This window comes from Tarenaya hassleriana, unplaced genomic scaffold, assembly GCF_000463585.1.
Source record: "Tarenaya hassleriana unplaced genomic scaffold, ASM46358v1 Cleome19, whole genome shotgun sequence".
Classification (NCBI taxonomy): Eukaryota; Viridiplantae; Streptophyta; class Magnoliopsida; order Brassicales; family Cleomaceae; genus Tarenaya; species Tarenaya hassleriana.
Window position 1 is genome coordinate 2522032 of NW_010965304.1, and position 27469 is coordinate 2549500.

At 39.6% G+C, this 27469-nt stretch overlaps 7 protein-coding genes and 1 long non-coding RNA gene across 10 annotated transcripts; 3 read left to right on the forward strand and 5 right to left on the reverse strand.

The window, feature by feature from the left end:
* Positions 1 to 4: 4 nt before the first annotated feature.
* Positions 5 to 2956, reverse strand: LOC104811205 (tubulin beta-4 chain). Of its 2 annotated transcripts, none has more exons than XM_010537841.1 (4): positions 2848 to 2956; positions 1709 to 2113; positions 1160 to 1429; positions 5 to 943 (listed from the first exon to the last, which is right to left on the reverse strand). In XM_010537841.1, the coding sequence occupies exons 2-4, from the start codon at positions 2100 to 2102 to the stop codon at positions 258 to 260; spliced, it is 1350 nt and encodes a 449-aa protein (XP_010536143.1). In that variant the 5' UTR covers positions 2103 to 2113; positions 2848 to 2956; the 3' UTR covers positions 5 to 257. The 2 variants fall into 2 exon arrangements, with proteins under 2 accessions (XP_010536143.1, XP_010536144.1); XM_010537842.2 differs by having other exon boundaries at positions 2830 to 2939.
* Positions 2957 to 6328: 3372 nt separating this feature from the next.
* Positions 6329 to 9022, forward strand: LOC104811206. The gene is made up of 3 exons (XM_010537843.1): positions 6329 to 7071; positions 7500 to 7663; positions 7746 to 9022. The coding sequence occupies exons 1-3, from the start codon at positions 6447 to 6449 to the stop codon at positions 8781 to 8783; spliced, it is 1827 nt and encodes a 608-aa protein (XP_010536145.1). The 5' UTR covers positions 6329 to 6446; the 3' UTR covers positions 8784 to 9022.
* A 1189-nt stretch (positions 9023 to 10211) lies between these two features.
* Positions 10212 to 14132, forward strand: LOC104811208 (translation initiation factor eIF-2B subunit gamma). Its single transcript, XM_010537846.2, has 14 exons — positions 10212 to 10384; positions 10496 to 10591; positions 10687 to 10764; positions 11675 to 11755; positions 11840 to 12059; positions 12147 to 12205; positions 12329 to 12378; positions 12459 to 12546; positions 12656 to 12910; positions 13013 to 13105; positions 13184 to 13288; positions 13377 to 13493; positions 13642 to 13719; positions 13884 to 14132. Exons 1-13 carry the CDS (start codon positions 10319 to 10321, stop codon positions 13705 to 13707), a joined length of 1374 nt encoding a protein of 457 aa, XP_010536148.1. The 5' UTR covers positions 10212 to 10318; the 3' UTR covers positions 13708 to 13719; positions 13884 to 14132.
* On the reverse strand, positions 14083 to 15517 carry LOC104811207 (feruloyl CoA ortho-hydroxylase 1-like). Its single transcript, XM_010537845.2, has 2 exons — positions 14921 to 15517; positions 14083 to 14799 (listed from the first exon to the last, which is right to left on the reverse strand). Exons 1-2 carry the CDS (start codon positions 15409 to 15411, stop codon positions 14211 to 14213), a joined length of 1080 nt encoding a protein of 359 aa, XP_010536147.1. The 5' UTR covers positions 15412 to 15517; the 3' UTR covers positions 14083 to 14210.
* A 152-nt stretch (positions 15518 to 15669) lies between these two features.
* LOC104811210 (tyrosine-specific transport protein) lies at positions 15670 to 18755 on the reverse strand. The gene is made up of 14 exons (XM_010537848.1): positions 18346 to 18755; positions 18087 to 18127; positions 17879 to 17971; positions 17701 to 17775; positions 17567 to 17616; positions 17380 to 17469; positions 17230 to 17286; positions 17076 to 17145; positions 16895 to 16996; positions 16752 to 16804; positions 16505 to 16652; positions 16327 to 16411; positions 16111 to 16239; positions 15670 to 15983 (listed from the first exon to the last, which is right to left on the reverse strand). The coding sequence occupies exons 1-14, from the start codon at positions 18656 to 18658 to the stop codon at positions 15805 to 15807; spliced, it is 1485 nt and encodes a 494-aa protein (XP_010536150.1). The 5' UTR covers positions 18659 to 18755; the 3' UTR covers positions 15670 to 15804.
* A 232-nt stretch (positions 18756 to 18987) lies between these two features.
* Positions 18988 to 22098, reverse strand: LOC104811209. The gene is made up of 2 exons (XM_010537847.2): positions 21902 to 22098; positions 18988 to 20991 (listed from the first exon to the last, which is right to left on the reverse strand). The coding sequence occupies exon 2, from the start codon at positions 20989 to 20991 to the stop codon at positions 19114 to 19116; it is 1878 nt and encodes a 625-aa protein (XP_010536149.1). The 5' UTR covers positions 21902 to 22098; the 3' UTR covers positions 18988 to 19113.
* Positions 22099 to 23682: 1584 nt separating this feature from the next.
* Positions 23683 to 24333, forward strand: LOC104811308 (putative RING-H2 finger protein ATL19). The gene has a single exon (XM_010537968.1). The coding sequence runs from the start codon at positions 23683 to 23685 to the stop codon at positions 24331 to 24333; it is 651 nt and encodes a 216-aa protein (XP_010536270.1).
* Positions 24334 to 24947: 614 nt separating this feature from the next.
* LOC104811211 lies at positions 24948 to 27427 on the reverse strand. 2 transcript variants are annotated; one of them, XR_771408.1, is made up of 6 exons: positions 27389 to 27427; positions 26681 to 26834; positions 26125 to 26446; positions 25938 to 26042; positions 25389 to 25631; positions 24948 to 25257 (listed from the first exon to the last, which is right to left on the reverse strand). It is a non-coding gene; the product is annotated as an uncharacterized LOC104811211 (long non-coding RNA). The 2 variants fall into 2 exon arrangements; XR_771407.1 differs by having other exon boundaries at positions 25389 to 26042.
* Between the last annotated feature and the right edge of the window lie 42 nt (positions 27428 to 27469).

Consider the following 27469-nt stretch of genomic DNA (forward strand, 5'->3'; position numbering starts at 1 on the left):
ATGCTTAAAATTCAATTAACCTGATTCACTTATAACACAAAAAAAAAAACAGGGGAAAAACAAACAAACAATTCCAACTCACTTTTACACAATGCCAATCACTGAACCAAAAAAGAAAAAGAAAAAATCCGAATTTGATTACAATAAAAACCCAAAAACAATAAATGAGAATCAAATGCACAAAACATAATAATACACGCACTGTATAAAATTCTGAAAACATGACAGGACAGGGGGGTAAATCGGTAATTACAGCATCACTGGTGGTGGTCGGCCGCCTCCTCCTCTTCCTCTTCCTCGTACTCGAGTTCCTCGTCAGCGGTCGCGTCCTGGTACTGTTGGTATTCGGACACGAGATCGTTCATGTTGCTCTCAGCCTCGGTGAACTCCATCTCGTCCATGCCTTCGCCTGTGTACCAATGCAAGAAGGCCTTCCTCCTGAACATGGCCGTGAACTGCTCGCTCACCCTCCTGAACATCTCCTGTATCGACGTCGAGTTCCCTATGAACGTCGACGCCATGGACAGACCTCGGGGCGGGATATCGCACACGCTCGACTTCACGTTGTTCGGGATCCACTCCACGAAGTAGGACGAGTTCTTGTTCTGCACATTGATCATCTGCTCGTCGACCTCTTTAGTGCTCATCTTTCCCCGGAACATTGCCGAGGCCGTGAGGTAACGGCCGTGTCTCGGGTCGGCGGCACACATCATGTTCTTGGCGTCCCACATTTGTTGGGTGAGTTCGGGGACGGTGAGGGCGCGGTATTGCTGGGAACCCCGAGAGGTGAGAGGGGCGAAACCGACCATGAAGAAGTGGAGACGTGGGAATGGGATGAGGTTCACCGCGAGTTTTCGGAGGTCGGAGTTGAGCTGACCCGGGAACCTGAGACAGCATGTGACTCCGCTCATTGTTGCAGAGATGAGATGGTTCAGATCACCGACTGTTTTCACAGTAATCAATCAAACAGTTACAAGACAATCAGAATCATAGTTGTAAAGAGCTAATGGTTCCAAATCAACAAACAGAAAGAATGAGTTCCTGCTTGAAATGATGACCCGAGGCCAACGACGAGAGAGTTTAAATCATGGGACAGACCAATCTGTTGGATCGTATAAACAATTGCATAAAAGAGGGAAGAGTGGACAGACAGACTCACAGCTAGGAGTGGTAAGCTTGAGCGTTCTGAAGCAGATGTCGTAGAGGGCCTCGTTGTCTAGAACCATACATTCATCGGCATTTTCAATCAGCTGATGAACCGAAAGGGTGGCATTGTACGGCTCGACAACTGTGTCGGAGACCTTTGGTGATGGGAAGACGGAGAAAGTGAGCATCATTCTGTCGGGATACTCTTCCCTGATCTTAGAGATGAGCAGAGTTCCCATTCCAGACCCAGTACCTCCACCTAGCGAGTGGCACACTTGGAAACCTGAAAATGACAATAGCACATGAAACCACTAATACACTAAGATCGAAATCTATAGATAAGAACATCCATGTATGTAGCTACTAATTCCTATCTGAAAAAATCTTTCAGGTGTCGAATTCAAGCATCAGATTGCCATCAGTTTGAGTTTCCATCTTTATCAATAATTTGACTTCCGAAGCTATAGTCCTGCTAAAACAACCGATTCAACAATCTTTCGAAGTGATCCTAAATGAAGGACCAAGGTATCGAAAATCTGGCAGTTAGAAAGAGATTATATACCCTGAAGACAGTCACAATTCTCAGCTTCCTTGCGCACAACATCGAGTACCGCATCAATAAGCTCGGCTCCTTCGGTGTAATGCCCCTTGGCCCAGTTATTACCAGCACCAGACTGACCAAACACAAAGTTGTCAGGTCTGAAGATTTGACCATATGGACCGGTTCTCACGCTGTCCATGGTACCAGGCTCAAGATCCATGAGAACAGCACGTGGAACAAATCTACCGCACGATGCCTCGTTGTAGTAGACGTTTACACGCTCCAGCTGGAGATCAGAGCTTCCAGTGTAGCGTCCTGTCGGATCGATCCCATGCTCGTCACAGACAACTTCCCAGAATTTCGAACCGATCTGGTTCCCGCACTGACCACCTTGAACGTGAAGGATTTCTCTCATCTTCTATATCTCTGGAAGTCAAATGTGCAAATAAGAGTCTTAGCCATAGACAAAAAGACAAAACAGACCAAACAGGGTCGACTTCAATTCAAGCTACCCGAAATTCTTATGATGTAATGAAGAGATGATAAGTAAACAAGAACGGTAAAAGAAGGCAGATTAAGAAAGCGATAGATCAAAGGAATCAGAGCTCTCTTCTGCAATTCTGCAGTCAAATTGAGTGTTTAACAAAGGGTAAAATCAAGTTCTCAAGATCCAGGTTTAATATGCTTAATCTATATCAGATCCAAATTATAGAAATTGAGCAACGACAAAAAATAAAAGAGAAAACATTAAAGCTAAACATAAGTTGCAGATTTCAGCAGACGCAAGCACAAAACAGAGCATTTTTCACAATTCAATCACCGATTCTCCCGACACTTCTCCACTACCAAACAACGCATCCTTGTTCAAAAACTCCAGCAAAACACTCAAATGGCACCACACTGAATCGAATTCCAGTTAATAAAAAGATCAATACATATTTTCTCGAAGAAAAAACCGTTCGACAACTATACAAAACAAACTCAAACAACAAAAACCACGATAGATTCAGATTTGGAAGCACAGTAACACCGAAAAACTCAAGTCCAACAGAAACAACATAGAACCCAGCATTCATACTAGCTTATCCTTCCATTTCTCCCTAGATTTCTCGGCAACCAAACAGAAATCAGCACGAAATTACCGCAAACCGACAACTGACCGGGAATCCAAAATAAGAAAATGCAGATTTCCCGGCGAGATTCTGGCGAGCGAGCACGAGAGAAGTGAGAGGTCTCCGAGTGAGTGGGGCGGGGATCTTTTCGCCTGCAGGTGTGGGTTTATATAGTAAGAAGTAAAACGAGGACGAGAGACGATATAGAAAAAGGAAGACTGAGATCGGACGGCTGTGGTTGATTCACTATGGATGGTGAGATTCAACGGTGTAGATGGCGCTGATTTTCAGATGGGGTGCTTCATTTCGATTGTCGGCTATTATCTCGTGAAATTATCGTAATGTGAAAGTACATATCTGACCTTGGGTTGGGGATGTGAGATATTGACAGATTTATAAAAATAAATCATTTGAGGTCTCGACGAATCGGGGGTAATATGGTCGAATCGGGTTTATTGTTGACGGGTACAATTTTGAAATAATAAATTAAAAAAATAATAAAAAAATCCTACTTACTCATTGCATGATTGAGTAACGGGTGGGGCATAAGTGTAAATATAAAACAATAAAGGGGCACAAGCACAAAAAGATAGTTTGTCTGAGCCTTTGGTTGGATCGGATATAGACAAAATGAGGTTAAAAAAAACAAGCTGAGCTGGCACAATCCACATGATCTACACTGTGTTCCATGTGACCTGCCAACAGCTCAAACAAATCTTCTTCTTTTTTCTTCTTTTTTTCCCTAATGTCTTATTTTTGTGAATTTTATTTTATATTATTAAATTGTATTATCTAAGACTATGTTGAGAAAATTAATTGATATTGTGAGTTAAGTTTTTATATTAATCAATTTTTAAACACTAATAATTAATACATTATGTGATATTATGATAAAAAACTAATCAAAACTCTGATATAATAATAAAAAATAATTATTAATATAATGCATATATAGTGAAAAAAATCCAATATGTGTTGACTGCATTATGTAAAAGAAAAAATTTCTCCTCTAACAAAATAGGCAGTGTTATTATATTTGTTGATATGATCACATGAATCCAAAATAAGTTTTTTTTACCATAATTTATAAATTACTATAGGTAAACATTAAATTCTGCAATATAATAGTAAACATTAAATTATGTATGAAAGTTTCGAATTATACATATATGAGACAAATGGATAGTGATAGTGGGGTTAGGCACATCGTTAATTCCAATTTAAGATTTGTAGTTAGCTTAATTTGTAGATTAAGCATGATGGCTTCTAAAGTAATTAGTCCCTTTCTCGTGTTATGATGTTGTAATGCAACCTGCCTGTCTCTCCCACACCAAATATATTAAATTAATATATATATATATATATATATATATATATAAAGATGTTTTATGGAAACAGCTAAATATTAATAAATGTGGGGAATAAAGTGTATTTTCCTTAAAAAATATAAATCAGTACCGTTGGAGGAAAGTGAAATTACTCGACCGTTGGTGGCAAATTTCATGATGAAATTAATCGTAGATGGTGTTGAATATAGTTTTCTTTCCTCTCTTTTTTTTTCAATGCTATATATAATATATTTATCGAAAAATTTAACGATTAAATCGATTATATTAGAGGAAATTATCTAATCAAATAAATAAAAAGAATTACATAAAAAAATTTAAAAAAAAAATATTCACCCTTCTAATTATACCAAGAAATCTTCTTGTATCATTTCTCATTATTTTGAGCTCAAAATCATATGATGTGATAAAGCCCTTTTTGTTTTTGTCCAATTTTTAAATATGGAATTTCCATATAGTGAATGTTTCTATTTCTCGTTATTAATGGGTTTGTTATGAGAGAAATCATGTTTTTGGAGGGCACCCACCAATAATATTTTTTTGTGGCATTCATGCCAAAATAAGAGTTGTTGTGAGCGACCGATTCTGTATATTATATAGCTCAACCATATTGCTCATAATTGACTGGGAAGAATTCTAATGATAATGAGGGCAAGTCTCATAATGATTTGTTTGTATTTGGTTATAGTGTTCATCATTTTTTTGTTTGTTTTAAGTTTTTTTTTATAATTTTTTTGTTTATTTAGATAAACATAATCAGTTGTTAATAACATATTATTCATTTATATAAAAATACATGGAAAACTTGTATTTGTTAAGATGTTTTTTACAAATTATTATTGTAAGGTTTTAATAATATGATTTTATAGAACTTCACTTAAGTTTCCAGTTTTTATTGAAAACTGATCAGTGAGAAATTTAACCCCAAATTTCTCTTTACATTTTGATTTTTTTTTTGTGATGATTGGAAAAAAAAATACTACGAGTTTTAAGATTTTAGTAAAATGATTTTATGATTCAAATAAAATCTCAATTCCTCAATTATGTTTTGCAAAATATTTTTTTTTTGATAGCGTGGATAATCCAACTGTTATCTTTCGAACGCGTTGATTGGGTAAACTTCATTCATGTACACAACTCCATCCATGTAATCGTAATTGGGAGATGACATATAAACGGACAATAAATTGAATTTTCAACCTCTCGATATGTTAACCATACAAAGATTTTTAATTAAAAACTAATTTATAAAAAATTGTATCCATCTTTTGGTTTATGATATAGTCTATACTATCTCAAACTTGAATTTGTATCTATTCGATCCAAAAGATAGATTATAGATTGGATTTCAATATATTAGCTCGAATTCTCTAAAATTGGGAATATAAAAAGATATATAAATTTCTAGAAAAACTTGCACTCTACCAATTTATTTTCCTTACAAGTCCTTAATGTCTTCAGTGTCCGGACGTCTTCAATGTCTCCAAGCACACAAACCATATCTGTAGCGATTTGTATATGTTTTTTTTTTCACAGTTTGACAGCGCATTTTTATTCTATCACATGATTATATAATTTTTTTATATGACAAAATGTGTCATCAATAAGTTTTATTAATTAACTCACACAAGTGTATAATTTTTTATGGGAGTCCAAAAATTGATCATATATAAAGAATATATTTTTTTTGGTCATTAATTATATATAAATTAAAATGCAAATTGGGCTCTTCAATTATAGCAGAAGTCTGACTTCATCATGTGACACACAGACAAGTATTTGATATGTGATCCGTTTTTTTAATTGTTCTGTCCGAAACTTGTAATTTATTTGAAGTTGAAACGACAACGCGAAATGTAGGGAACTAAGCAGTTAGTAACATTGCCGAATGAAATTCTTGTATTTGTGATGTTTTTTATTATTTCAAAGACCACATGGATAGCTATTTGAATTTGTACTTTTGAAGACAGTCCATGTTGATTTTTTTTTTTTTTTTGAAATGGGTATTCGTAATTTTGGAGAAATAAGAATTATAACTCGAATTATCAATTTTGGTTCGGTTCGTTGATGTGTTTTTTTAATGAAAACCGAACCGGATAGAAATAAGTTGATCCATTGCGTATCTTAAGTTTTTGTTTGGTTTGGAAAAAATAAAATAAAAAGTTTTATGACAATTTGCCCCCTTTTGCCACATGAAATTACGCTTTTGGCACTACATTCTCCTCTCAGATTTGACGTCGTCTTGTGGATCCCTTCTCCTCCGATCTCCATTCTCGGTTCAGTAAACCTAAATCGTCATCCATGGCGACGGTGTTTGGTCCACCGAAGAAGAACCTCCTCCCTCTCCTTCTCCTTCTCGTTTCTCTCTCCGTCTTCGCTCTTTTCGTCCTTTTCTCCGAGACCACGCGCTCTGATGCCGAGATCGGAACTGATTTCCGGAGAAATTCCGGGGACGTACCTCCCTTCACATTCCTCGTTAAGGTCCTTACATTCAACCGCCTCCTCTCCCTCTCCCGATGCCTCCGTTCTCTCGCCGCCGCGGACTACAGCGTCGCCGGCGACGCAGGACGCGTTCACCTCCATGTCTATATCGACCATTTCTCACTCGCGCGGAACGATACTTCGGCGGAAGACAACTTGAAGAACGCGAGAGAGATTCTCGAGTTCGTGGATGGGTTTGAGTGGAGATTTGGGAAAAAAGTGGTTCAATATCGGACCGACAACGTTGGATTGCAGGCACAGTGGTTAGAGGCTTGGTGGCCGAGCTCCGATCACGAGTTTGCGTTCGTCGTTGAAGATGATCTGGAGGTTTCCCCTCTCTATTTCAGGTTTCTGGAGAGCGTGATTCGTAATTACTACTACGATGCTTCCAGTTTCAGCCCTTCTATCTATGGAGCTTCGCTTCAACGACCAAGGTTTGTTCCAGGTACCATTTTGCGTTACACTTTTCAGCATTGTCTATTGTAGGAAGTTCTTGAGCTATCTTCGTGAAATTTTCATTTGGAGTCCAGTTTTAATCATAATTTGTGAATATTTTGATTGATTGGCGTTTACCTATCTGGATTGGAATGGAACAAAATGTTGGGTATCAGTGGTTAAGAGTAGACTGATTGAAGGAGAAAGGACAGAAATTTCTCCATTGTTCTTAGGTTTTCGTGTAACTAGGATAATATAGTTTGTTCATAACGTCGTAGTAATAGTTCAATTCGACGAGAAGAACGAAGTGAATGGGAGAGGTATAAAAGTATTGCAATGTAAGGAAGAGGTGGGAGTGTGGTAGTGAGCTTGTGTTTGGAATTTGTAGATTTGTCCTAATGTTGTCACTGACTAATTCAGTTCAGTGGCCGACCACAGGTAAACATGGGAACAAATTGCGTCTAGATCCCGGAACAAAGGTTTTCTTATATCAGTTGGTTGGAACATGGGGACAGCTTCTCTTCCCAAAACCTTGGAAAGAGTTCAGATTATGGTACGATGATCATAAGGCAAAAGGCATCAAGCCAATACTCGATGGCATGGTAACTCATCATTCTTACTTGTGCCAATTCAGTTTCTACTTGTATTTCTTTCCTCTGAAATTCGAAGTGGGGTTCTTCTTAGGTGACAACAGGATGGTACAAGAAGATGGGAGAACGAATATGGACGCCCTGGTTCATAAAGTTTATTCATTCTCGAGGCTATTTTAACATCTACACCAACTTCCAAAATGAGAGAGCATTGAGTGTCTCTCACAGAGATGCTGGTGTTAACTACGGGAAAACAGCGGGGCCAGACTCGGAGTTACTGGATAAAAGTTCTTTCGACTCCAACTTTCTGAAACTGCAACCTCTGAGCAGCCTTAAATGGTACGATTTCTGTTTCAGAGAAGTTGTTCCCAGTCGAGTTGTAAGAAACTTGGATCAACTTGGGACCCTTCTTCCCTCTGTGCAGAGTGAGAAAACCATTCTGCTCGTGAGCCTATATGATGCACAAGAGATGTTGATGAGGAACTTGATCTGCCATTTCGAGAAGCTTGACACTCGAAACCACATCTTTATCGGCCCTAGTTCGGAGTTGCTGTTTGATCTTGCAAGAAGGGGACATCCTGTGATTGATTCCGATCAGTTTCTTGACAACGTTGGAGCATACAATTTGGCGAAAAGTCAAAGTTCCTATCCAAACGCCGTGAAGGAGGCCCTGGGCACGGCGCATGTAGTCAAGAAATGCTTAGAACTGGGATACAGCTCTTGGATATTTACGAGTAAAGCCCTTTTGGTAGACAAAACCGCCCTTCTTGACAGAGTCGGCTCAGAATACGACTTCTACGCAGGGGAAGGTTCCCGAATCTTAGGTGTTCGGCACTCATCTGCCGCTCAGAAGTTATGGACCGACGAATTTCTTCGCACCATTGCAGCGAAGACCCCATCACTGAAAGCGAGTGAAAATTCCATTGTTCTTGTTTCAAAGCTGTTAGAGCAGAAGGGAAAGAAGATAAAGAATATCGATGTCAATAGTGAAGAAGGTAAACCAATGGTTTATTGGTCCCTCGAGGCTGATTCTAATATGATCCGGAAACAGCTCAAAGAGTTGAACTTGTGGCTCATCGATGACGCCGACCTCTCTTGCAAAGCCGTAGTTTGTCATCGATCATCGGGTTAAAGATCAATCTTCACATCTTAACGTTTAAAAATGGAATTAGCATTGTGGTGATGATTGGTGTGAAGCAAGAGGAGACAACTCGTCTTCATCTCAGTGTTGCCCATTGGACAAAAGGTGCAGATCTGTTTTTGTTTTGTTGTAAGAAGCTGAAGCCATATGCTGTTTTGGTTGAAGAACTACTAAAGGCAAACTAGGATATGGTTTCAGGCAAATTAATGGTTGTTACTCTTTCTGATTCATTCATCTGTCCTGTACGTAGCTATTTGTGATCTTTCTTTTTTTTAATATATATTATATATATATCTCACACTACATAATCTATCTTCCATTTGATCTCGTTTCATTACAGGGAATGGAATCCAAAATGTGTTTTATGTAATACAGAAAAAAAGCAAACATTCAAAAAACTCAATTTTTGAAAGAACATTCATTTAAAATTTCATTTATACACAAATTCTTCTAAAAATATAATAATTGTATAAAAAAATTATAACTTTTACTAGTATCATATCTAATTTATTTTGAGAATTTTTTTATAAACGTTTTATGGTTTATTTGAATTAATATTTTATAAATACTTGTTTTTATGCTTTTCTAATATGTGTATATATATATAATATTTATGTAGGGGTGTCAAAACGAGTCCGATTCGCGAGCCGGCTCGTGGCTTGTCAGAAAATATGAGATTTGAGCCATGATTTTTTCAGTTCATTAAAAAACGAGTCTAATGAGTCAGGCTTATTGAACACGTGTTCAATGAGTCTGACTCGGCGAAGTAACGAGCTGCTCAATGAGCTGATTTTTTTAAAATTAAATTTATATAAAAAACTCTAATATAATTTTATATTCCTTTTTTCATATCATTCATATATTCATATGATATTATAAATATCCTAATTATTATGATGATGGTGATAATTGCAAATATTAAATGAAAATTAGAGTATAAATATGAAAATGTTATTAAAATATATTTTGTTGTTATTATCTATTTAAATTATTTTTTATTGAACTATTATTAGATTTTTTTTATCTTTTAAAATCTCAACCAATATCTTTTTATGTACTTCATGATATTAGAGTTCTATTACTTTTTATGTATTTATTTAAATTTATAATTAAATTTAGAATAAATATAAATAAAAAAATATTATATATATTTGGCTCAACGAGTTGGTTCGTTCCGATCGGAAAACTGACGACCGAAATTTTTCTGGATCGTTAAAAAACGAATCTAACGAGCTGAAACCAAAACGAGGCGAGCCAAACGAGCCAAGCCTCAAACGATCCGAGCGCGCTCGTTTGACACGCATATACGTATGTATATATGATTTTTTTATAATATCTAATATGCCTTTATTTTTGGGGGAAAAGATTAAAAGAGTCGGGTTATCAGGTCAATATCAATCCTTTGCGGAACAACCCTCTACGTAGTTCAGCGGGTTCACTTCGACGCAAACCCCAGTTTGGTGACTTTGGTCCCTTTTCCTTGAACTGAAACCTCTCTGTCTCTCTCGTCATTTCGGATTCAAAGAATGGATTTCCAGGTCGTAATTCTCGCCGGCGGCGTCTCTGTGAATCTCGTCCCTTTAGTCTCCAAGGTGTTTTCTCTCTTCTTTCGCTGATTTTCCTTTCTTTCCGTTTCCCTCATTTTCTCACCAACAAACATCGTCTTTCTTTATCTAATCTCGTTCTCTTTTCTCCCGTTTTAGGATGTTCCTATGGCGCTGCTTCCGGTGGCTAATCGTCCCGTGCTCTCTTACGTTCTGGAGCTGCTCGAGAGCAGTAATCTCAAGGACCTGATCGTCGTACGCTATTTTTTTTCGTTTCATTCGAGGTTTGGTCTGCGAATTAGGTTGGATGTTTCTGCTTAGTTTGGAGTTTGACTGCATTGTTGGTTCAGGTTGTCGAAGGAGAAGATGCCGCTCTTAAAGTTGGCGGCTGGATCTCATCTGCGTATGTTGATCGTCTACACGTTGAGGTGTTCTCTTTTCTCCTTAAATTTGTGCTCTTTGCGGATGTGATGTTTCAATTGAATTGTTGCAAAGCTGAAAAGAGATGATTCAAAAGCAAATTCCTTTTTTTTTTCAATTCATTTAGAAGTGGAAGTCGTTGCTTGATTCAGAGGGTACTACCCTTCACAATGCAAAACTCTCTTCAGTGATACTATGAAAGAATTGATCGCTATAACCATTTGTAGTCGTCAGCTCTCTATTATCGAGGATTTTTCATCTGTTTCAAGAATTTGAATAAACCCGGTTCAGTATCTCAAGGGCGTGTGTTACATAGTATATAGCTTCTCCATTGCAAGCTTTCTTGACAATTCCTGCAGGGTTACTTTAGAAGTGAGGATAGAGTAAGAGTGTGGAGCAAATTGCTGGAATCATTGTATCAATCGGTCTGTCATGAATACGTTTAGTGCAATGCAATTATGTAAACTTAAAGTCTAAAGAGCCCAATTCTGAACCGGTTTTAGGAAAGCCAAACTCTTAGGCGCCCAGACAGAACTAGCTGTAAATGAAAGATAAGAATGTGATATTCAGTTTCCATTAGTATTTAAGCTCTTCCTAGGATGTAAACTTCTCGTTGAATTGTCCGGCTTATAGACAGAGGAAGTCAAAGTACAGGCACTTAATGATTTTCTTCTGATTGTAGTCACTTGGAGTTAAAGCGGTGTGGTATGCGAGATTATATGCATAACTGAAAGAGTCTACTTATACTTTTTGTTTGATCGAGTATTGAGCTTGGCCTGCCTTCTGTGATAGATAACTTCCTTTCCTTTTCACGAATTTCCTCATTCTTGTTTGAACTGTGGGTTATGGACTTCACTAGCAGAAAAGTTATCTCATTTGCTTCTCAAATTTCTGTCTATCTTATTTAATGGACATTAGGTTGCTGCTGTTCCTGAGGATGTTGGAACCGCTGGAGCACTTCGGGCAATTGCGCACCACTTGACTGCAAAAGACATTTTGGTTAGCCTTCACAAAACCATATTTAGCCTTTGCATGGTGCCTTTTCTCAGTTTCTAGTCTAACTGGTAATTTGTCTTGATGCAGATTTTGAGTGGAGATATTGTTTCTGATATTTCTCCTGGTGCTGTGGCAGCCACTCATAGACGACATGATGCAGTAGTAACCGCGATGCTTTGTGCTGCGCCTGTCAGTGGCCCATCAGAGTCTGGAGCTGCTGGCGGGAAAGATAAAAACAAAAAACCCGCTCGCTATGATATTACTGGACTTGATCCCTCTAAACAGTTCTTGTTATACATAGCCACAGGTTCTGACCACGGCCTTTTCTTTTGTTTCTTAGAGACGGCTAGCTACTGATTTCCATATTTTCTTACCTTCCAATATTTTTTGGTAGGCGCTGAGATTGAGAAAGATACCCGTGTACAAAAGAGCATTCTCCGTGCAGCAGGGAAGGTATGTTCTCTATTGTTAAGCTCTTTAAATAACCTTACGTGATAATAGGTTTTTGGTCAAGGAATATTTAACTATCAGAAAAATTCGGTACAGCCTCTTATTCTCTTCCCATTTTCAATCTAGATGGAAATCCGAGCTGATCTCATGGATGCCCATGTATATGCCTTCAAGAGGTTGGTCATTTTTGCTTTCCTGCTACCAAGTTAGTATCGTCTATGATATTCATCATTTCCTTTCATAATGCATCTTCCAGATCAGTCCTACAGGAAGTCTTGGACCAAAAGCCTGCTTTTCGGAGCCTGAAACAGGATGTACTCCCATATCTTGTTCGGACCCAGCTGGTTAGTTAGTTGAATGAGGACTAAATAGGCTATATTCAAGGTTACTTGATATTATGCCAGTTTGGTGACCTTTTTATGTTTGTGGTTTTCTCCTTTTCTTTTGTATCAGAGATCAGAGGTCTTGAGTGATACAAATGTTGAAGAAAACGGGAACGGGAAGAATAACTCTCAGAACAACCAAGTGATTTTGTCTCAAATTCTGTCAAACGCTTCCTCGCCAAGCTTCCATCAAGTTTATGCATCAAGTCTGAATGGGTTAGATACTGCTCAGAAAACCCATAAATGTTGTGTTTATATTGCAGATGAAAGCAAGTATTGTGTACTCTTGAATTCAATTCAAGCCTTCATGGACGTAAATAGAGATGTAAGTCGTCATACTCGTAAAAATGCATCCCTCGCACAAATTTTTTGTTGTAGTTTCCCATCACTTGATTCTCTCGGCTCTTCTTGGTTAACTACTTTCCAGGTCATTGGTGAGGTGAACCACCTATCTGGATACTCTTTTTCTGCTCATAACAACATTATCCACCCATCAGCCGAGCTTGGGTCAAAAACAACAGTAAGACCTCTCTGTTAAGAATATTTTTAGAAGACCGAAATTTGTCTCGTGATCATCCAACACCTCCTGTGGCTGTAGGTTGGGCCCCACTGTATGCTGGGAGAAGGCTCACAGATGGGCGATAAGTGCAGCGTCAAAAGATCTGTAATTGGTAGGCACTGCAGGATAGGCTCCAATGTAAAGGTACAATGATTAACTCATTACCCAACGTAGCAAGTAATGAAAACAATAGGTCATAAACATAACCCTGATACCTCGGATGTATCTTTAGGTGGTGAATTCCGTCATAATGGACCATGTCACAATCGGAGATGGATGTTCAATACAAGGATCGGTTGTATGCAGCAATGGACAGCTTCAGGAGCGTGTTGTATTAAGAGACTGCCAAGTAAGTCCTGTCTCTCACTTTTAATGTAGACAAAAACACGAGCATGGTAGTAAAATGCATTCATGGGGCTAAGATTCGTATGGCCATCACAACATATGATTTACGGATAGAGAAACACACAAAAATAAGCATTTGGTTCACCTTACAGGTTGGAGCAGGCTATGTGGTTTCCACCAGTAGTGAGCACAAGGGAGAGACGTTAGCGAGGAAATAGAGAACGAGGAAGGTACGCCATCCCCCTCGACCCCTTTTGTTTACCGCCATGCTCATTGGAAAATATTTTCAAGTTACAGTTTCTTGTTTTGTGTGTTTGATAGAGGGCTTCCTTCTTCTCCTTTCAATTCGAATGACATTAGATTCGATCTGAATGCTATTCGTTTACACTTTCAGACAGATTCTTTTTCGGACGAAGAGGGGAGACAATGTGCTACGAAGGTATGATGGATGATATTGGGGCTAATACGGGACAACAACAAAGGTTTGGTCTTTAGGTAGGAATTGCGCAATGCGTGGATATTGAGTTTTGTCATTTTATAAACCTTTACGTGAATCACTGTTTGTTTGTGTGATGACGAGAAGAACATGAACGTGAGCATGAACATCATCATCATCCAACCTAAAGAGTTTTATTACAGAACATGAACATAAACATGGCAATTGCACAGACGAGAATTCACGCGTGTATATGTGCCTGTGCGTGTGTATTATAACAATAACCTATTTGATCTTGGCGAAGTCAATGGTCTTCTTTCCGTCATGACCTTTGCTGAAGAAGTAGCTGAAGTAATCTGAAAACACAATCTCCCTGTAAACGGCTGCCTCTCCGGTCATAGCCACCGCCTCCGGCAATGGCTTGATCGCAGCATCTTCCCGAGGGTTCACAAAAATCGGAACTGAAACCCTGTTTCTGGCTCCACTCGCCACAACCCTATGCTCGATGCTCTTGTACAGATCATTGCTCATCATCTGCAGAACATCTCCTACGTTTATCACCAGAGCTCCTCTTGTCGGCGCTACGTGTATCCACCTGTCGTCCTCCTCCTGCTCATTCGCTCGCACGTAAAGTCCGCCCACATCGTCCTGGAGAAGGACAGTGATCGCTGAGATGTCGGAATGGCGGCCGACTCCGGCGGCGAGGTCTGGGTTTGGGCATTTGGGGTAGTGGTTGAAGCTGATTTTGAAGGATCCCATCAGAGAATTCGACAGTGATTCGTCAATCTCATTCACGTTCAGATTCTTCATGAGAATGGCGAGTAAGTTCTTGATGACTGGTTGTGCGCTCTTCATGTATTCCATCACCTGATCCCTACATACCCAAATTTCGAAGACTGAATCATTTCCATTGTAGAATTCTCAAATGAAGCTCCGAACCCTAGATTTTGAATCGAGTTCGATCGAATTAGAAGAAGAGTTCGCCGAAATCGCACTTGCACACCGAAGGCCATAGAGAAGAAGCTTCGTCATTCTCAGGATCATAGCTGAACATCAGATAATCCTTCCACTCCAACACCGCCTCCGCCATTGGACTGAAGCTCGTCTGCAGGAACACAGTCTCCGCCGCCGGATTTCCCTTCCAGAACCTCCTCCGCTCCTCCGACGGCAGCGCGTAGAAGGCACGCGCAGCCGCCGTCACGGCGTCCATCGTCTCCATAGGAATCCCGTGGTTCACGACCTGGAAGAACCCGAAGCGGCTGGCGGCGTCGCAGATCTGAGAGGCCACGCGCGCGTCGGACCAGTCGCCGACGTCGAAGATGGGGATTTGGTCGGTGCAGAGGATTTTGCCGGGGAGGAGACGCTCCTCCGGCGGAAGGATGTAAGGAGGAGGAAGGGTTTGGAGGGGGAAATCGTTGGATAGTCCAGTGACGCCGTTCTGCTTGGAGACGACGAAGTCGATGACATCCATTGATGGATTCGGCATGGAAATGGAAGCTTTGAGCTTTCGAAGACTGATCACACACTTAGTCCACTGGCAACGGAGTGCAATCAGGTGTAGTGTCACTGTGACTGTCAGCTTTTAGGTTATATGAGGATATAAGAGATATAAAGAAATAATCCCAAATAAAATTATCAAAATCTTTTTTTTTATATTATCAAATTTCAATATTTTTAATGTATTAAATTTCTATTTAAAATTTTAAAGTATAAATATTAATTTTTAAAATATAAAAATTATATATATATGAAAGTAACTGTGTTGTGTGACTTGTGTCATTAACTAGTTTCTGTTACAATTTCTAAGATCTTACCAAAGTGCATATTTCTGTTACAGATGTGGTAACTTTCCAGTGAAGAAAACATTTTCTTTTTTGACCTATAGTTGTCGTGTGAAGTTGTCTACTAATTCAGAAAGGATAACGTAGCCGGCGCCTCCCATCACGAGCGAAAGGGTGAGCTTTCCACCAGGGACGAGTTCCGGCATCCTTATCGATGAGCCCGAGTACCTATCCGACCACGCCATTGCTGCCGGCAGAATCCCAAACAGCACCAAAACTGCCCCGAAAAACCAAAACAAACACAATGGTCAGTTCATGTTTTCCGGTTTATGACCTTTTTCTTCTTCTTTACTGTGCAACTCCATCAGGTGAATCCAGAAGATGGGTTTGGAGTTTGCTCATACCTCCATAGGTTCCAGCAAAATCCAAAGCTTTGAAGAAGATTTCCGGGTCCAATAGGGACAGCACAAGAGGCGGAACCAGCGTTAGGATGTATGGAAGAGGCTTGTTCTGACCGACCGGGAGTTTCAGTACTGGAAAAAAATTGCAGAAAGTGAAGAGAACTGTTTGGTCTTTAAGGCTGTAGATACGGAAATTCCAGATTTTTTATGGATACTCACGGTCGGAGAGGAAATCCGAGAGGCCTAAGACGAATCCAATGTATGAAGTTGCTATTGCAAGAAGAGAAAATGCTTCAACTATTGGCTGCAGGTTTTGAAAGACGCAAAAGCTTTTCTTTCAGCTTGTTGGTTTGAAGAGATTTGAGGAATATCTGGCGAGGAAAAGATGAGAACTTACACCCACAAGCCCATTGCTCGATCTCAGCTGCTCGAGAGGATCGATCATCTTCTCGCCCACTGCAGAATCCATGATTGATCCGAGAATTACGCCGTTCCACACGAGAAACAGGCCAAGAGGTATGGCTGTGCCAAGAATAATCGCGGTTCTGACAACAGATGCGGTCAAGATATTCAGAAAGACGGGCGTGGCGAGAAAATTTTACCATTCTGATCAAAGACGTCGAGAGTAATCCACGGGATGTCACCTTACTTTCGACAGGTCTCCTTCAAGATTCGTGCAAAGAACAGGCACCACATTCTGCGGAACATCCACAAGAAACAAGACCAAGATCAAAAACATGTCTGGTTCTTGATCCAAGAAAGTGTCTGATCGGGAAGATCCAATTACCTGGTAGACGAACGAGAGGGCGACAATGGGTATACTCATGGGAACAGCTTCAAAGTTAGCCTTGAGAAGAGCCTCCCAGTGCAAGCCTCCGCTCGCTACTGCCTAACAGGACGGTCAGTAACATTCTCTTCTTCCCGGAATTGACGAGTTCAGAAGAAAGCATTGAACGAGAGAATATTACCACGAGTGCCGCGAATGAAGTGACTATCCCAATCACCAGAACTCCATTGGCTGCACCGATGAATCGCTGGCTGCAACGGTAATGAGAAAAACAGTTGAGGTTTGGTTTTAGTATTGAGCTGAAGACGATATGGAAGATTGGAAGAAAACCTTACCTTCCGAAGAAGCAAATGCCTCCTAAAACCAACGAGAAGAGAGTTGCACTCTCCCACCTGCAAATTCTCTCAGACAATACAGTTTACTTCAAGAACACATACACACATGTAACCGAAAAGCATTCTGGATTCAGGATTAAGGATTCATACGTGGGGATGCCGAGAAAGTTTGTGAGGATGTCAGAAGATCGAGCAATATACGCAACTAGAAGCGCGTAATGAATGAAAATGTACGACCAACTGATCAATGCAGAAAGATTGTTATTACAAGTGAAAATCAAAGGAGATAAATTCAGTGAATGAGATCATTTGTTCATGGTTAAAGAGCTATTATTACCAAGCGACTTGAACTCCGGCCGAGCCAAGAGTCCTCTTCGCCATTGACACCTGTAAGGAACCTTCCAGAGATTTATATCACATATCCGTGTTTCGGGTAGAAATTTCAGAATAAAGGGTCTACGAGATTATCACCAGAGATACCCCTCCAGAACCCAACTCACACATGGTGTTCACATTCACTTCAGCAACAAGCAGACCTGTTACAACCTGTCGGGAAAGTCAAAGGACAGGTTTTAAAGTCAACTTTAGATCAAGGAAACAAGGAGAAAAAACAAGATGGTCTTAGGTTGCAAGCAGTGGAATCCATCACCATGAAAACCCAGCAAAGAATGCAAGCGACAGCAGAAGCCAGAAATCCAGATTCTTGTGTTACTGCAGGAATCGCGAGTATTCCCGCACCTACCTACACAGAGATTTCAGTGGGAAATGGCTTCAATTAGACAAGATTCTAATCTTTTCAGGTGTCTCTTCTCTTTCTTGCTTAACAAGAATCCTTGAAGCATGAACAAAAGACTCACAGTAGTGCCGGCAACCAAGAAAATTGCACTGGACAAGCTTCCTGAAAGAGAAAAAGACTCAAACTTTAGCAAAAAATTAAAGATATTATATGAAGCCCAGAAGAAGAATCTGGACCACAAATTGTTCTGATTGATTATTATGAAAACCTGCTCCCGAGGTTGTATATAGGCTAGAGAACTCAATCCATGGATCGCAAGCTATTGACGCACTTGTTACAGAAACATTGATGAAGCTAAAGAACGAAAGAAGCTTAAATACCTGGTTCTCGTTTCAGTGTTGCTTGGTTAAGATTAGAGAAAAGCCTCTCGAACTCGACCAGCTCGCCTTTTTCTTCTTCTTGTTCCACTACTTCTTGTCTTTCTATAGTTTCATCAGATACTTTCTGAGACAAACACTTGAAGAATCTTGGGTTTCGGTTATTCTGAAATGGGTTTGGTGTAAATCTTAATCTGGATGAATAAAAAAGGGGCCTTTGGAGATGCTGAGGAAGAACTCTATTGAAATTTAGGGTTCTTGACGAAACGGAAGCTTTGGGGAATCGAAGACAAGGGTTGGTCAGAGACACAGACATCGTCTCTTTTTTTCTCTTTCGTTTCTGCGATGTCTGAGATCAGTCTTGTGGTTTCTGTGAGTGAAACGACAGAACAAAGCTTCGCTTCCAGATAAAATGTGTGGCCTTCATCTGTTTACGTCAATTTAAAAAAAAAACATTGTTATACAATTTCTCCAGCAAATAGTCATAAGAATAAAGTACTCATTTCCAAATTTAAAAAGGCATAAAAATCGGTTAAGCTTCATTTTCCGACATCTGTATTCAGCTTCTTTAGCAGTTATTTCTACAAGCCTTGTTATCGCTTATTCAATCACTGTTTCCGTAATATATATTCATAACTATACTACTAGAAAATGAAATCACATTCACATATATATATAAGGGAAATGGAGAATACAGCAAAGAAGAAACATTTAAAAGAAAGGTGATACAACACAAGACAGAACCCACCACCAAACTCTCCCAGTTTTACATCAAAGCGAAGGAGAAGAAACAAACTGTCTAGACAAGCTAAACAGGTCCTTACCCTCGAACGGTGATGTCCAATCCCTGGCATTCTTCCCCCTTTGTATTTCACCTCCGGAGCCTATCCCTACCTCCTGCATTCCTACAATTCCCATCCCATTCCACCCATCCGATCTCATTCTATTCCACGGTCTATCGATGTACCTGTCGGTATTATGATTATATGCGGACGTTCTGGAACTCGGGAACTGTCTGTCTGGTCTTGGGAAAGATGGGCTTTTGTCCAGGCTCCAGTCGATGTTGGTGTAATCTAGCTGTCCCATTGAGTCGCCGGTGTTCCAGTCAAGTGAGGAATGAGATGATCCTGAGGTGGGTGCGGGTCCGAACCCTGAGAATAGTCCAAGGGAAGCAGCTGCAGCCACAGCTGGTGCTGTGGTGGCCATAGCCCCACTTCGGTGACCATTCATTTGGCCCTGATATTGAAGTTGTGGGTAAGTCGGGTTTGAGCTCAGATCCATAGGAATGAGACTTCTGGTGGCAGTGATGTCGGGAACAAATCCGTTAGATTGAGGCACCTCAGTTCTGCTCAAAGGGTACCAACCATTGGCTGTCCCAGGGAAGGACGAACTCATGGCCAAGACAGGTATCGGGTTTGTATCAGCAACAAATCGAGAATGTTGCTGCATGGCCATTACTGGTTCCCTGACGTCTTGCTGCTGAAGTTTCTTGAATTGATTCCCTAGAGCCATGTAATGGGCTTCTGGCTTTGGTGCTGCAGCTGATGGTTGATGATACGACATGGGACTCGACCAGTTTTTCTCTCCCATGACTGCAGCTTGAAATTTCATCCACTCCAACTTCATTTGAATTATATCCAACGGATGATCCGAACTTTGATTTACAGATTCCGGGACTCCTCCAGCAAACAAACTGGATCGTCTCAAGTACTCGAAATCCTTCCTTTCTCGAGTTTCTTGGCCTGCAGGGTACAAACCTGCTCTCAGAGGCAATTGTGATACGGTGTTCTGACTTGCGGGATGTGTGGTTAGTTTGTCACTGCTAGAAGCAGGATTATCACTAGTCTCTTCGGGTTTTTTATTACAAGTAGATTGCTCTTGCTTCTGTCTTCTTAATGTTTCTTCTGCCTTCTCAATGTCACCCTCTGCTGCAACCACAGCTCTTTCTACCTCTTGCTTGGTGCACCTGTACCGAGTTTCCAATTCCAAGATCCGATCTAACTCTTCTGATATATCAATATTCAAATTTCTAGGAGCAGATTCTGTTTTCTGTTCTGCATGTTTAGTCCCTCCATCTTGATCAAACAGCCAATTAATGGATTCCTCTATTTTCCCCACGTTTAACATAAGAGCCAATGTTGCCCGTTCTTGAGAAATCCCCATTGCTACAAGCTGCTGCGAAAGGACTTCAAGTTTTCTTGACATCAGATACTGCCTACATCGCTCGTGTAACTCCTGTGCTCGCTTTTCCTTTTGGCGTTGATGTTTTCTTTCATTCTTCAGCCGGATCTTTTCACGCTTGTCATTGTCTGCTCCTGGTATTGTTTCTTTCTGGATAGGAGGATTTGATGCTTTCTCCTTGTGATCTTCCGAGTCACCTGACCAGCTACCATTATTAGAAACAGAATCACAGTCAACTCCAGTAGAATCTGACTCATCGATGTTTCTAAAACGGCCACTATTGTGAAGAAATGAGGAACCAGTTGTTGGGAATGTTTCAATGCTTTGGAATGTCCCCAAAAGGTCATTGTAAGCTCCAGACAGTATGCCAGTTTCTGTACTCATGGATCCTGAACCCTCCATAGGTGTCTTTTTCAAATCATTCACAGCCTTCATGTCCTTGGATCTAGACTTGGATGATGGAGACATCTTCAGAACAAATGAAGAACGATATAATCAACGCCGTGTTTCAAATGAAGAACACTATAACATTCACAAGAATTCAATGCAGCCTATCCCACAAAAGGAGAATATCTCGTAAGAAAAGCTACATTTTCAACAACAAATTCAGACATTGTTAAGTTCAACAAGAGACAAGACGGTCTAACACAGAGAAACAGCAAACTTTATGCAAAAGCATGGTCTTAGTGTTGTTTGGACATAAACTATAGACATCAGAGTTACAGTATATACACATAAACTTATTACAAGAAAACCATCGGTTAATACCAAATATCACAAGCTCCAAGATCCATTATTGAGTTTAAAGCTTTACCAAATGGATCTGAAAACTCAAGAGAAAAATTGTATCAGAAACCAAAAAGATTTTTTCAGACGAAAAACTTCTGATCTAATTTAACACTCCTTATGTTGCCATAAACAGATTATTGGAAATGGTACTTTCTTTCAGCCGTACGTTTCGGAGGGACATTAAAGATTTGACCGAACCAAGAATTTGTAAATCAAATGCAGATATCTGCAAAATGAATCAAGAACATCCCCAGAAACAATTCCCTAACCATATATACTAATCTGCAAAATGATTCAAGAACATCTCAAGAAACATTTGCCTAATCAAATAAACAAATCCAATTTCCAAAAAAATCTGAAAAATAATTCAAGAACATCCTCGGAAACATTTTCGAAACCACATATAGTCAAAGAACAAATCAACGCAGCATTTTCAAAGCAGATGAAGATCTGGGCAATAAAAATAACCGATAAGAAAAGATGAAAAACATCATTTTTTGAAGAAACGATTCGATGAAGAATCCAAATCCGTAGTGCAGGTCAGTAATCGAAACGGAAAGAGAGAGAGAGAGAGAGAGAGAGAGATGACCTCGCTGGCGGGTGACGTACACGAAGAGAAAGAAGACGACGGAGATATGGCAGTTCCGACGGCAAGATCTGGACAGATAGTAGATCTGAGAAAGCCGGTGAAGAAGCAAAAGAGAGAACGACCAAAATGAGAGAGATCTCTTAGACGTTTCGAGGCCCCAAGATCGAATCCCAATTGAATTGAAATTAGGGTTTGGTTGGGACTGCCCTACAATACCGACAAAGAAAATTAGGTGAAAAAAAGAAAAGCTTTTTTCTGCACTAGAAAATAAATATTTTCTCCCATAAAAAAAATCAAAGTTTAACTTAAAAAATGTTAGACAAGTTGCCGATAAAAAAACAAAATTTATTGTTGTTGACTCACAAATTTTTCTTTCGGTGAAAAAAAAAACAAAATTTTCTTTCTTGTTTTAAAACAAATGCGACTTATAAATAATCTAACATTTCTGTTAAATAAACTAATCATATATCATATGTATATATGGAAAGTGTAGTTGTTATTTATCTTACGACAATTTCAATCTATGTTTTTTCTGTTTCATATTTTATTACATTATAATCTATGTAATGGGTGTTTATTTTTAAAAATAAACCATCTAAATACAAAAAAAAATAGGTATATTTGTCTCACTTGCTATTTATATTCGGACGTATTTTCATGAAAAAAATCAAATATAGATATTTTTTTGGTTATATTTTAAAATCAAATATAGATATTTCTCTGAGTTCTGTGCCATTGGTCGGGAAGAGTCTTTGCGCTGCAGGCTTCTTGGAGGCCCCTGCGGTTAGGAGGTCATGTCTAGTATCTGCTATGTATGTATGTATGTATGTATGTATGTATGTATGTATGTATGTATGTATGTATGTATGTATGTATGTATGTATGTATGTATGTATGTATGTATGTATGTATGTATGTATGTATGTATGTATGTATGTATGTATGTATGTATGTATGTATGTATGTATGTATGTATGTATGTATGTATGTATGTATGTATGTATGTATGTATGTATGTGCTAGCGTCCCAAATACAATATTTTTTTGGTTAAATGTGATTGTAACCCAAATACAATATTTTTTTTTGTTAAAACTAACCCAAATACAATATTGTAGCGTTGATTCGGTCAAAATTAACATAATCTTGATTCTTGTACCTAAAAAATTTCAATTACAATTCGACAATTGTTATATTTTACGTATTTCATTAAAATCACGCTGTTTTCAAATCAGTAAAAAGAAACTGAAACGTTGTGCCATTCATAATTTATCTATTATTATTATTATTATTATTATTATTATTATTATTATTATTATTATTATTATTATTATTATTATTATTATTATTATTACACTAGAAAAAAAAATTGTATCCATCTGGTTTTATACAAGGGAAGACCGGGAAGTGCAAAGATGAAAGTCACGTGAGGGTGTCTCGTATATTCGAATCCATGTATAAACTGGTTATAGAAAAGGAATGTAAAGTCACGTGAGGATCGTCCCCTTGCCCTTAGTTTCAAAATCTCGAATGATGACCGTTGCGTGAGCTCTAAGTCGGTTGCAGCGCGTAGATTTTACCGCCACGACGCATCCGAAGATTCAAAATATGACCGTTTGAGCTCTCTCTCGATACTTAACAATCCCTCCTCTCATAGAGAAAAGGAAACACCCAAAACTTGAATCTCTCTCTCTCTCTCTCTCTGCTCCCATCTCTCTCTCTCTGCGATTTCTTCGTTTCTCTGCAAATTGCTAAAAGGGTTGTCTGATTTGCTGGAATCGCCATGAATTCTCAAGACACTTACTACGACTGCTTAATCACATCGAGCGCACTCCCACCTTGGCTGCCTCTGAGGAACGACGTCTTCATCGTCTTCCATTTCGAGACTCGCGAATTCATCCAAGATCCCAGCGGTGTCCGAACCTTAATCTGGTACCGCAAATATCCTCCGACAGTTCCCATCGTCTTGGATCTGAGAAGCCCCGCTCCTCGCCACATCTTACAGCTCCTCCGTCCCCGTATCCACGATCCTTTCTTGTGCCAGCAATTAGCCACTGATATCGCTGATTCCGCAAATCGCATGGGTTTCGGACGTCAAGGTATCACAATGGTCGTAAACGTGAAACTGATCAACGACACGATCTTTCTTGTGTCGGGTTCTTCTCCTTCGAGAGGAGCATCGGAAGCTCTATTGCAGAGATTGGTGGAAGAACAGAGTTTCGATTCTGCCGAGAAATTGGAGAACTCCTCGAATATGGAATCGGAGGCTTGCGCGATCTGTCTGGAGAACTTGTTGGGTTCGGAGGGTGCTCTTGTGCAAATGCCGTCTTGTCCTCATTTTTTCCACCGAGAATGTCTTGTGGAGTGGCTCAAGCGTACGAACTCTTGCCCGTTGTGTCGGAGCGTGCCGTACGAGTACGATGAATCACAGTAAAAAGACATACCAAGAAACAGGGTTAGGGTTTTGTCCTTCGATTTTTTCCCCAAATCTGAATATGGGTTTTGGCCAGAAACTCTTGGGTTTATAGAATCCGAACCATGGAAGATTTTAGGGTTTTTGTCTACTGTTAGGGTTTAGGGATGACGATGAAACAAATGCATAGAGTGCTTAGGGTTTTGTCCTTTTTCTGAGTTTGAAATTAGGGTTTTGTTTTTCGATTGTATGATCTGACGGGAGATCTCTCGATTTGTAAATTCTTTTCTCAAAGCATACGAAGTTTGGCTTCCTATCTCGGATTCATACATAGAAAAACCCGAATTTCAGTTTTGTTCTTCCTTAACGTTTTTGTCTGATTTGGTAAATGGCAGACGACGAAGTGATAGCAACTCAGAAATTTCAAGCACATTTCACTCAGTAAGAAATATGTATGAGGTTACCATCAGAGATGTCTTCGCTATGATCTCTACTGAGAATTCTAATCACATCCAAAAAGAAATTTATTTTGGTTTTAATTCCTATAACTTTTATGGAATAAAATCAATCCAAACCAAACCGAATATAAGAAAGCTAATCAAACGAAAGTTCTTTAATTTTAATCCGAATATTTTTTTAATGAAACCGAATTGGATCGAAACCGAAATGTCTACACTCGACGCTGTGTTAGATGTTCAATTCATTATCACCATATGGCCCAGACAATGCATCTGAATTGTCATCTGTTGCACCATCTGTCTACAAGTTCTCAAGTCAAGTCTTGAAGGTAACAATAACTTGTTGATCCAAAGATCAACAACGACAAACCAGTTCTTGTGGACTGAACATTACTGCAGCACCCTAAGAGGCTCAATAGAGGGAGAAGATTTGGTTTATGGGTTCCCATTCACTGATGTTTCGCCCGTCCAAAACCTGGTAGTCATCCTGAAAACGCGAGATATTTCAGCTGGATGAGAAGATGGTTAACGAAAGTAGAAGAGTTAAAAGTCGAGATCAACAGTTTCAAAATGTTATTACCATGTAATTTTCACGGATTAAGCAACTAAGATGTGTACCTTCGCGAGGAAAAAGCTGCCATTATGCAACACAAAAGCTCCAATTCGAGACAACAAAACTCCAATGCCAAGTAGCATTTCAGGAAGATTGGGTATATATAAGTTGAATCTTTGACGAAGAAGAAGAGACGAGAAGCACGAGAACGCTTTGCCGCTTTAGTGGAGGAACGCTACTGCATCGCTGCGAGCTTATACGAGGTTTGCAATCACGAGTTTCCCAACTCGACCAGCTCTTGCTTCAAACTGTTATATGCACATAAGTTAGTCCATACACAAACCGAAAATACACTTTCATTTATCTCCTACTAGGCTTCAGATCATGTCACCAACATCAACTTTAGAAAATGTACAATATAAGTTTTTTTATTTGGATAAATAGAAGTGGTTAGGAACTTTATATACAAGCTGTTCTACACAAAGAAAATGATATTGTCTGTGATGGTGAAAACAATATATGCCAGTGGAAGACTCATGAGTTTTTTAAAGATCACTTTCTTATAGAAACTTTATGTTTTATGGGTCTCTCAATGATTCTAGTTTAGGTTTTACCAAGAGAGAAAAGACTACTCGCTCCTCTAGCATGCCTCTCAACAACCAAGTATAGGCGATCGAGATTTATTACCACAACCCAAACATGTTGTCTGCATCGTATTCCTGTAGCAGAATCAAAAGAGGGTCAAAATGTTTAGACAAAGAATTTATCAAGTCAACAGAAACACTAAATTTGACAACTTACACATCTTTGTTCGATGTAGTTTTCGTGCTGCATGATTTTTTTTCGATCTCAACAACAAGTTCTCCCGTGGAGAAAGCAATTCTTCTTCTTCCTTCTGCTCATCGATCTGATAAGCCTCCGGACAGTTTGACTTACACTAGGAGACGTAGAGAAAGCTCGGTGCGCCGAACAAAACCTTTTCCGCGTATGTTGGGAGTTTGTTTGAGAGTGTGCCATAGGTGATAGTGCAGGACTTTCCCCTTGAAAGAAGAGGGAGGCAAATCTTTAATGCAAGATCACTCTGATTATAAGGAGTGAGGAGCAAGTTCTTCAACCATGTCACCTGAAGGAAAAGCATAATGGCATCAGAAACAAGAAGTCGGACCAGAATACGCCCCAGCAACTCGAAGGATCAGGAGATCACTAGCGTAGACTAGGGACACTGGAATTCAGTCTCGCATGCCTTACTATCAGATAGGACCCTCGTTTTCTAGCGCATACGAACATGGTATGAGCATTTCAACTCAGTGTGTCAGAAATGCTAAATGTTACGATCTACAATGCATGTTCAGCTTACCACAATAAGGAAAAGAGCATTCATCTGTCTAGGCAGATGGCTTCGAGTTTAGGCTCTGAAATGATGGAGATTATCATGTCGGATGAAGAGGAGTTGATGCAAATACGAGAGACGTGCAGAGAGAAAAACGACCCATCAGAGTGTTTGGAGTGCCCTGAGATGGAACCCGAGAGGAGATTATAAATGGGTAAGGCCAGAATATCGAATCTATTCATTAACACATGGGTCTAAGAGCAAACCAATTCGCTTCTTAGGTCACCTAAATGGTTTTATGATCCATTTCATCTATTTGTACAGACAGGAAGACATCTATAGCTCCGTGTTTGCACCAGGGAAAAGGAGAAATTTTCACAGATATGAAGGAAAGGCATTTTCCAGAATGTGAATCAGAACAAGAAGGACAAACTCGATAAAACGGTAAGGCATTCACCGGTCCAATTTCTACACAATGATGCTTAGTCATTATCTGAGAATTGTATCCAGATTTCAAATATCGCTAGCATTGTATCCTGTCTGAGAATTCACATTCAGCAGTAAACCGATCCATTGGATGCAATTTTGCTCACAATAGTCCATCACACGGACAATCTAAGGATTTGTTCGCAGGCAAATTTGAATCTATCACCAATCCTCAAAATCGATTAGGACAAATGCAACAATGATCGGAAAATCGAACAAAACCGAGTGGGGTCCAAATAGGAACAGTACCTGAACGAGCCAAAAATGCGGCGGCGGACGGAGACTCTCTCATCTGTTGCACCATCTGTCTACAAGTTCTCAAGTCAAGAG

Bases quoted from the DNA above. Each gene is read 5' to 3' on its own strand.
- LOC104811208 (XM_010537846.2), top strand. From the start codon at position 10,319: ATGGATTTCCAGGTCGTAATTCTCGCCGGCGGCGTCTCTGTGAATCTC. The intron at 12,060-12,146 runs GTTCTGACCACG...ATTTTTTGGTAG, and splicing joins CTTGTTATACATAGCCACAG to GCGCTGAGATTGAGAAAGAT. The intron at 13,106-13,183 runs GTAAGACCTCTC...CTGTGGCTGTAG, and splicing joins AGCTTGGGTCAAAAACAACA to GTTGGGCCCCACTGTATGCT.
- LOC104811210 (XM_010537848.1), bottom strand. From the start codon at position 18,658: ATGTCTGTGTCTCTGACCAACCCTTGTCTTCGATTCCCCAAAGCTTCC. The intron at 17,972-18,086 runs GTGAGTCTTTTG...ATCTCTGTGTAG, and splicing joins TCTTGGTTGCCGGCACTACT to GTAGGTGCGGGAATACTCGC. The intron at 16,653-16,751 runs GTGACATCCCGT...ATCTGTTGTCAG, and splicing joins GGAGACCTGTCGAAAGTAAG to AACCGCGATTATTCTTGGCA.
- LOC104811205 (XM_010537841.1), bottom strand. From the start codon at position 2,102: ATGAGAGAAATCCTTCACGTTCAAGGTGGTCAGTGCGGGAACCAGATC. The intron at 1,430-1,708 runs GTATATAATCTC...TGTCATTTTCAG, and splicing joins GAATTGTGACTGTCTTCAGG to GTTTCCAAGTGTGCCACTCG. The intron at 944-1,159 runs GTGAGTCTGTCT...CTGTGAAAACAG, and splicing joins CAAGCTTACCACTCCTAGCT to TCGGTGATCTGAACCATCTC.
- LOC104811206 (XM_010537843.1), top strand. From the start codon at position 6,447: ATGGCGACGGTGTTTGGTCCACCGAAGAAGAACCTCCTCCCTCTCCTT. The intron at 7,072-7,499 runs GTACCATTTTGC...GGCCGACCACAG, and splicing joins ACGACCAAGGTTTGTTCCAG to GTAAACATGGGAACAAATTG. The intron at 7,664-7,745 runs GTAACTCATCAT...GGTTCTTCTTAG, and splicing joins AGCCAATACTCGATGGCATG to GTGACAACAGGATGGTACAA.
- LOC104811207 (XM_010537845.2), bottom strand. From the start codon at position 15,411: ATGCCGAATCCATCAATGGATGTCATCGACTTCGTCGTCTCCAAGCAG. The intron at 14,800-14,920 runs GTGCGATTTCGG...TTGGGTATGTAG, and splicing joins CTATGGCCTTCGGTGTGCAA to GGATCAGGTGATGGAATACA.
- LOC104811308 (XM_010537968.1), top strand. From the start codon at position 23,683: ATGAATTCTCAAGACACTTACTACGACTGCTTAATCACATCGAGCGCA.
- LOC104811209 (XM_010537847.2), bottom strand. From the start codon at position 20,991: ATGTCTCCATCATCCAAGTCTAGATCCAAGGACATGAAGGCTGTGAAT.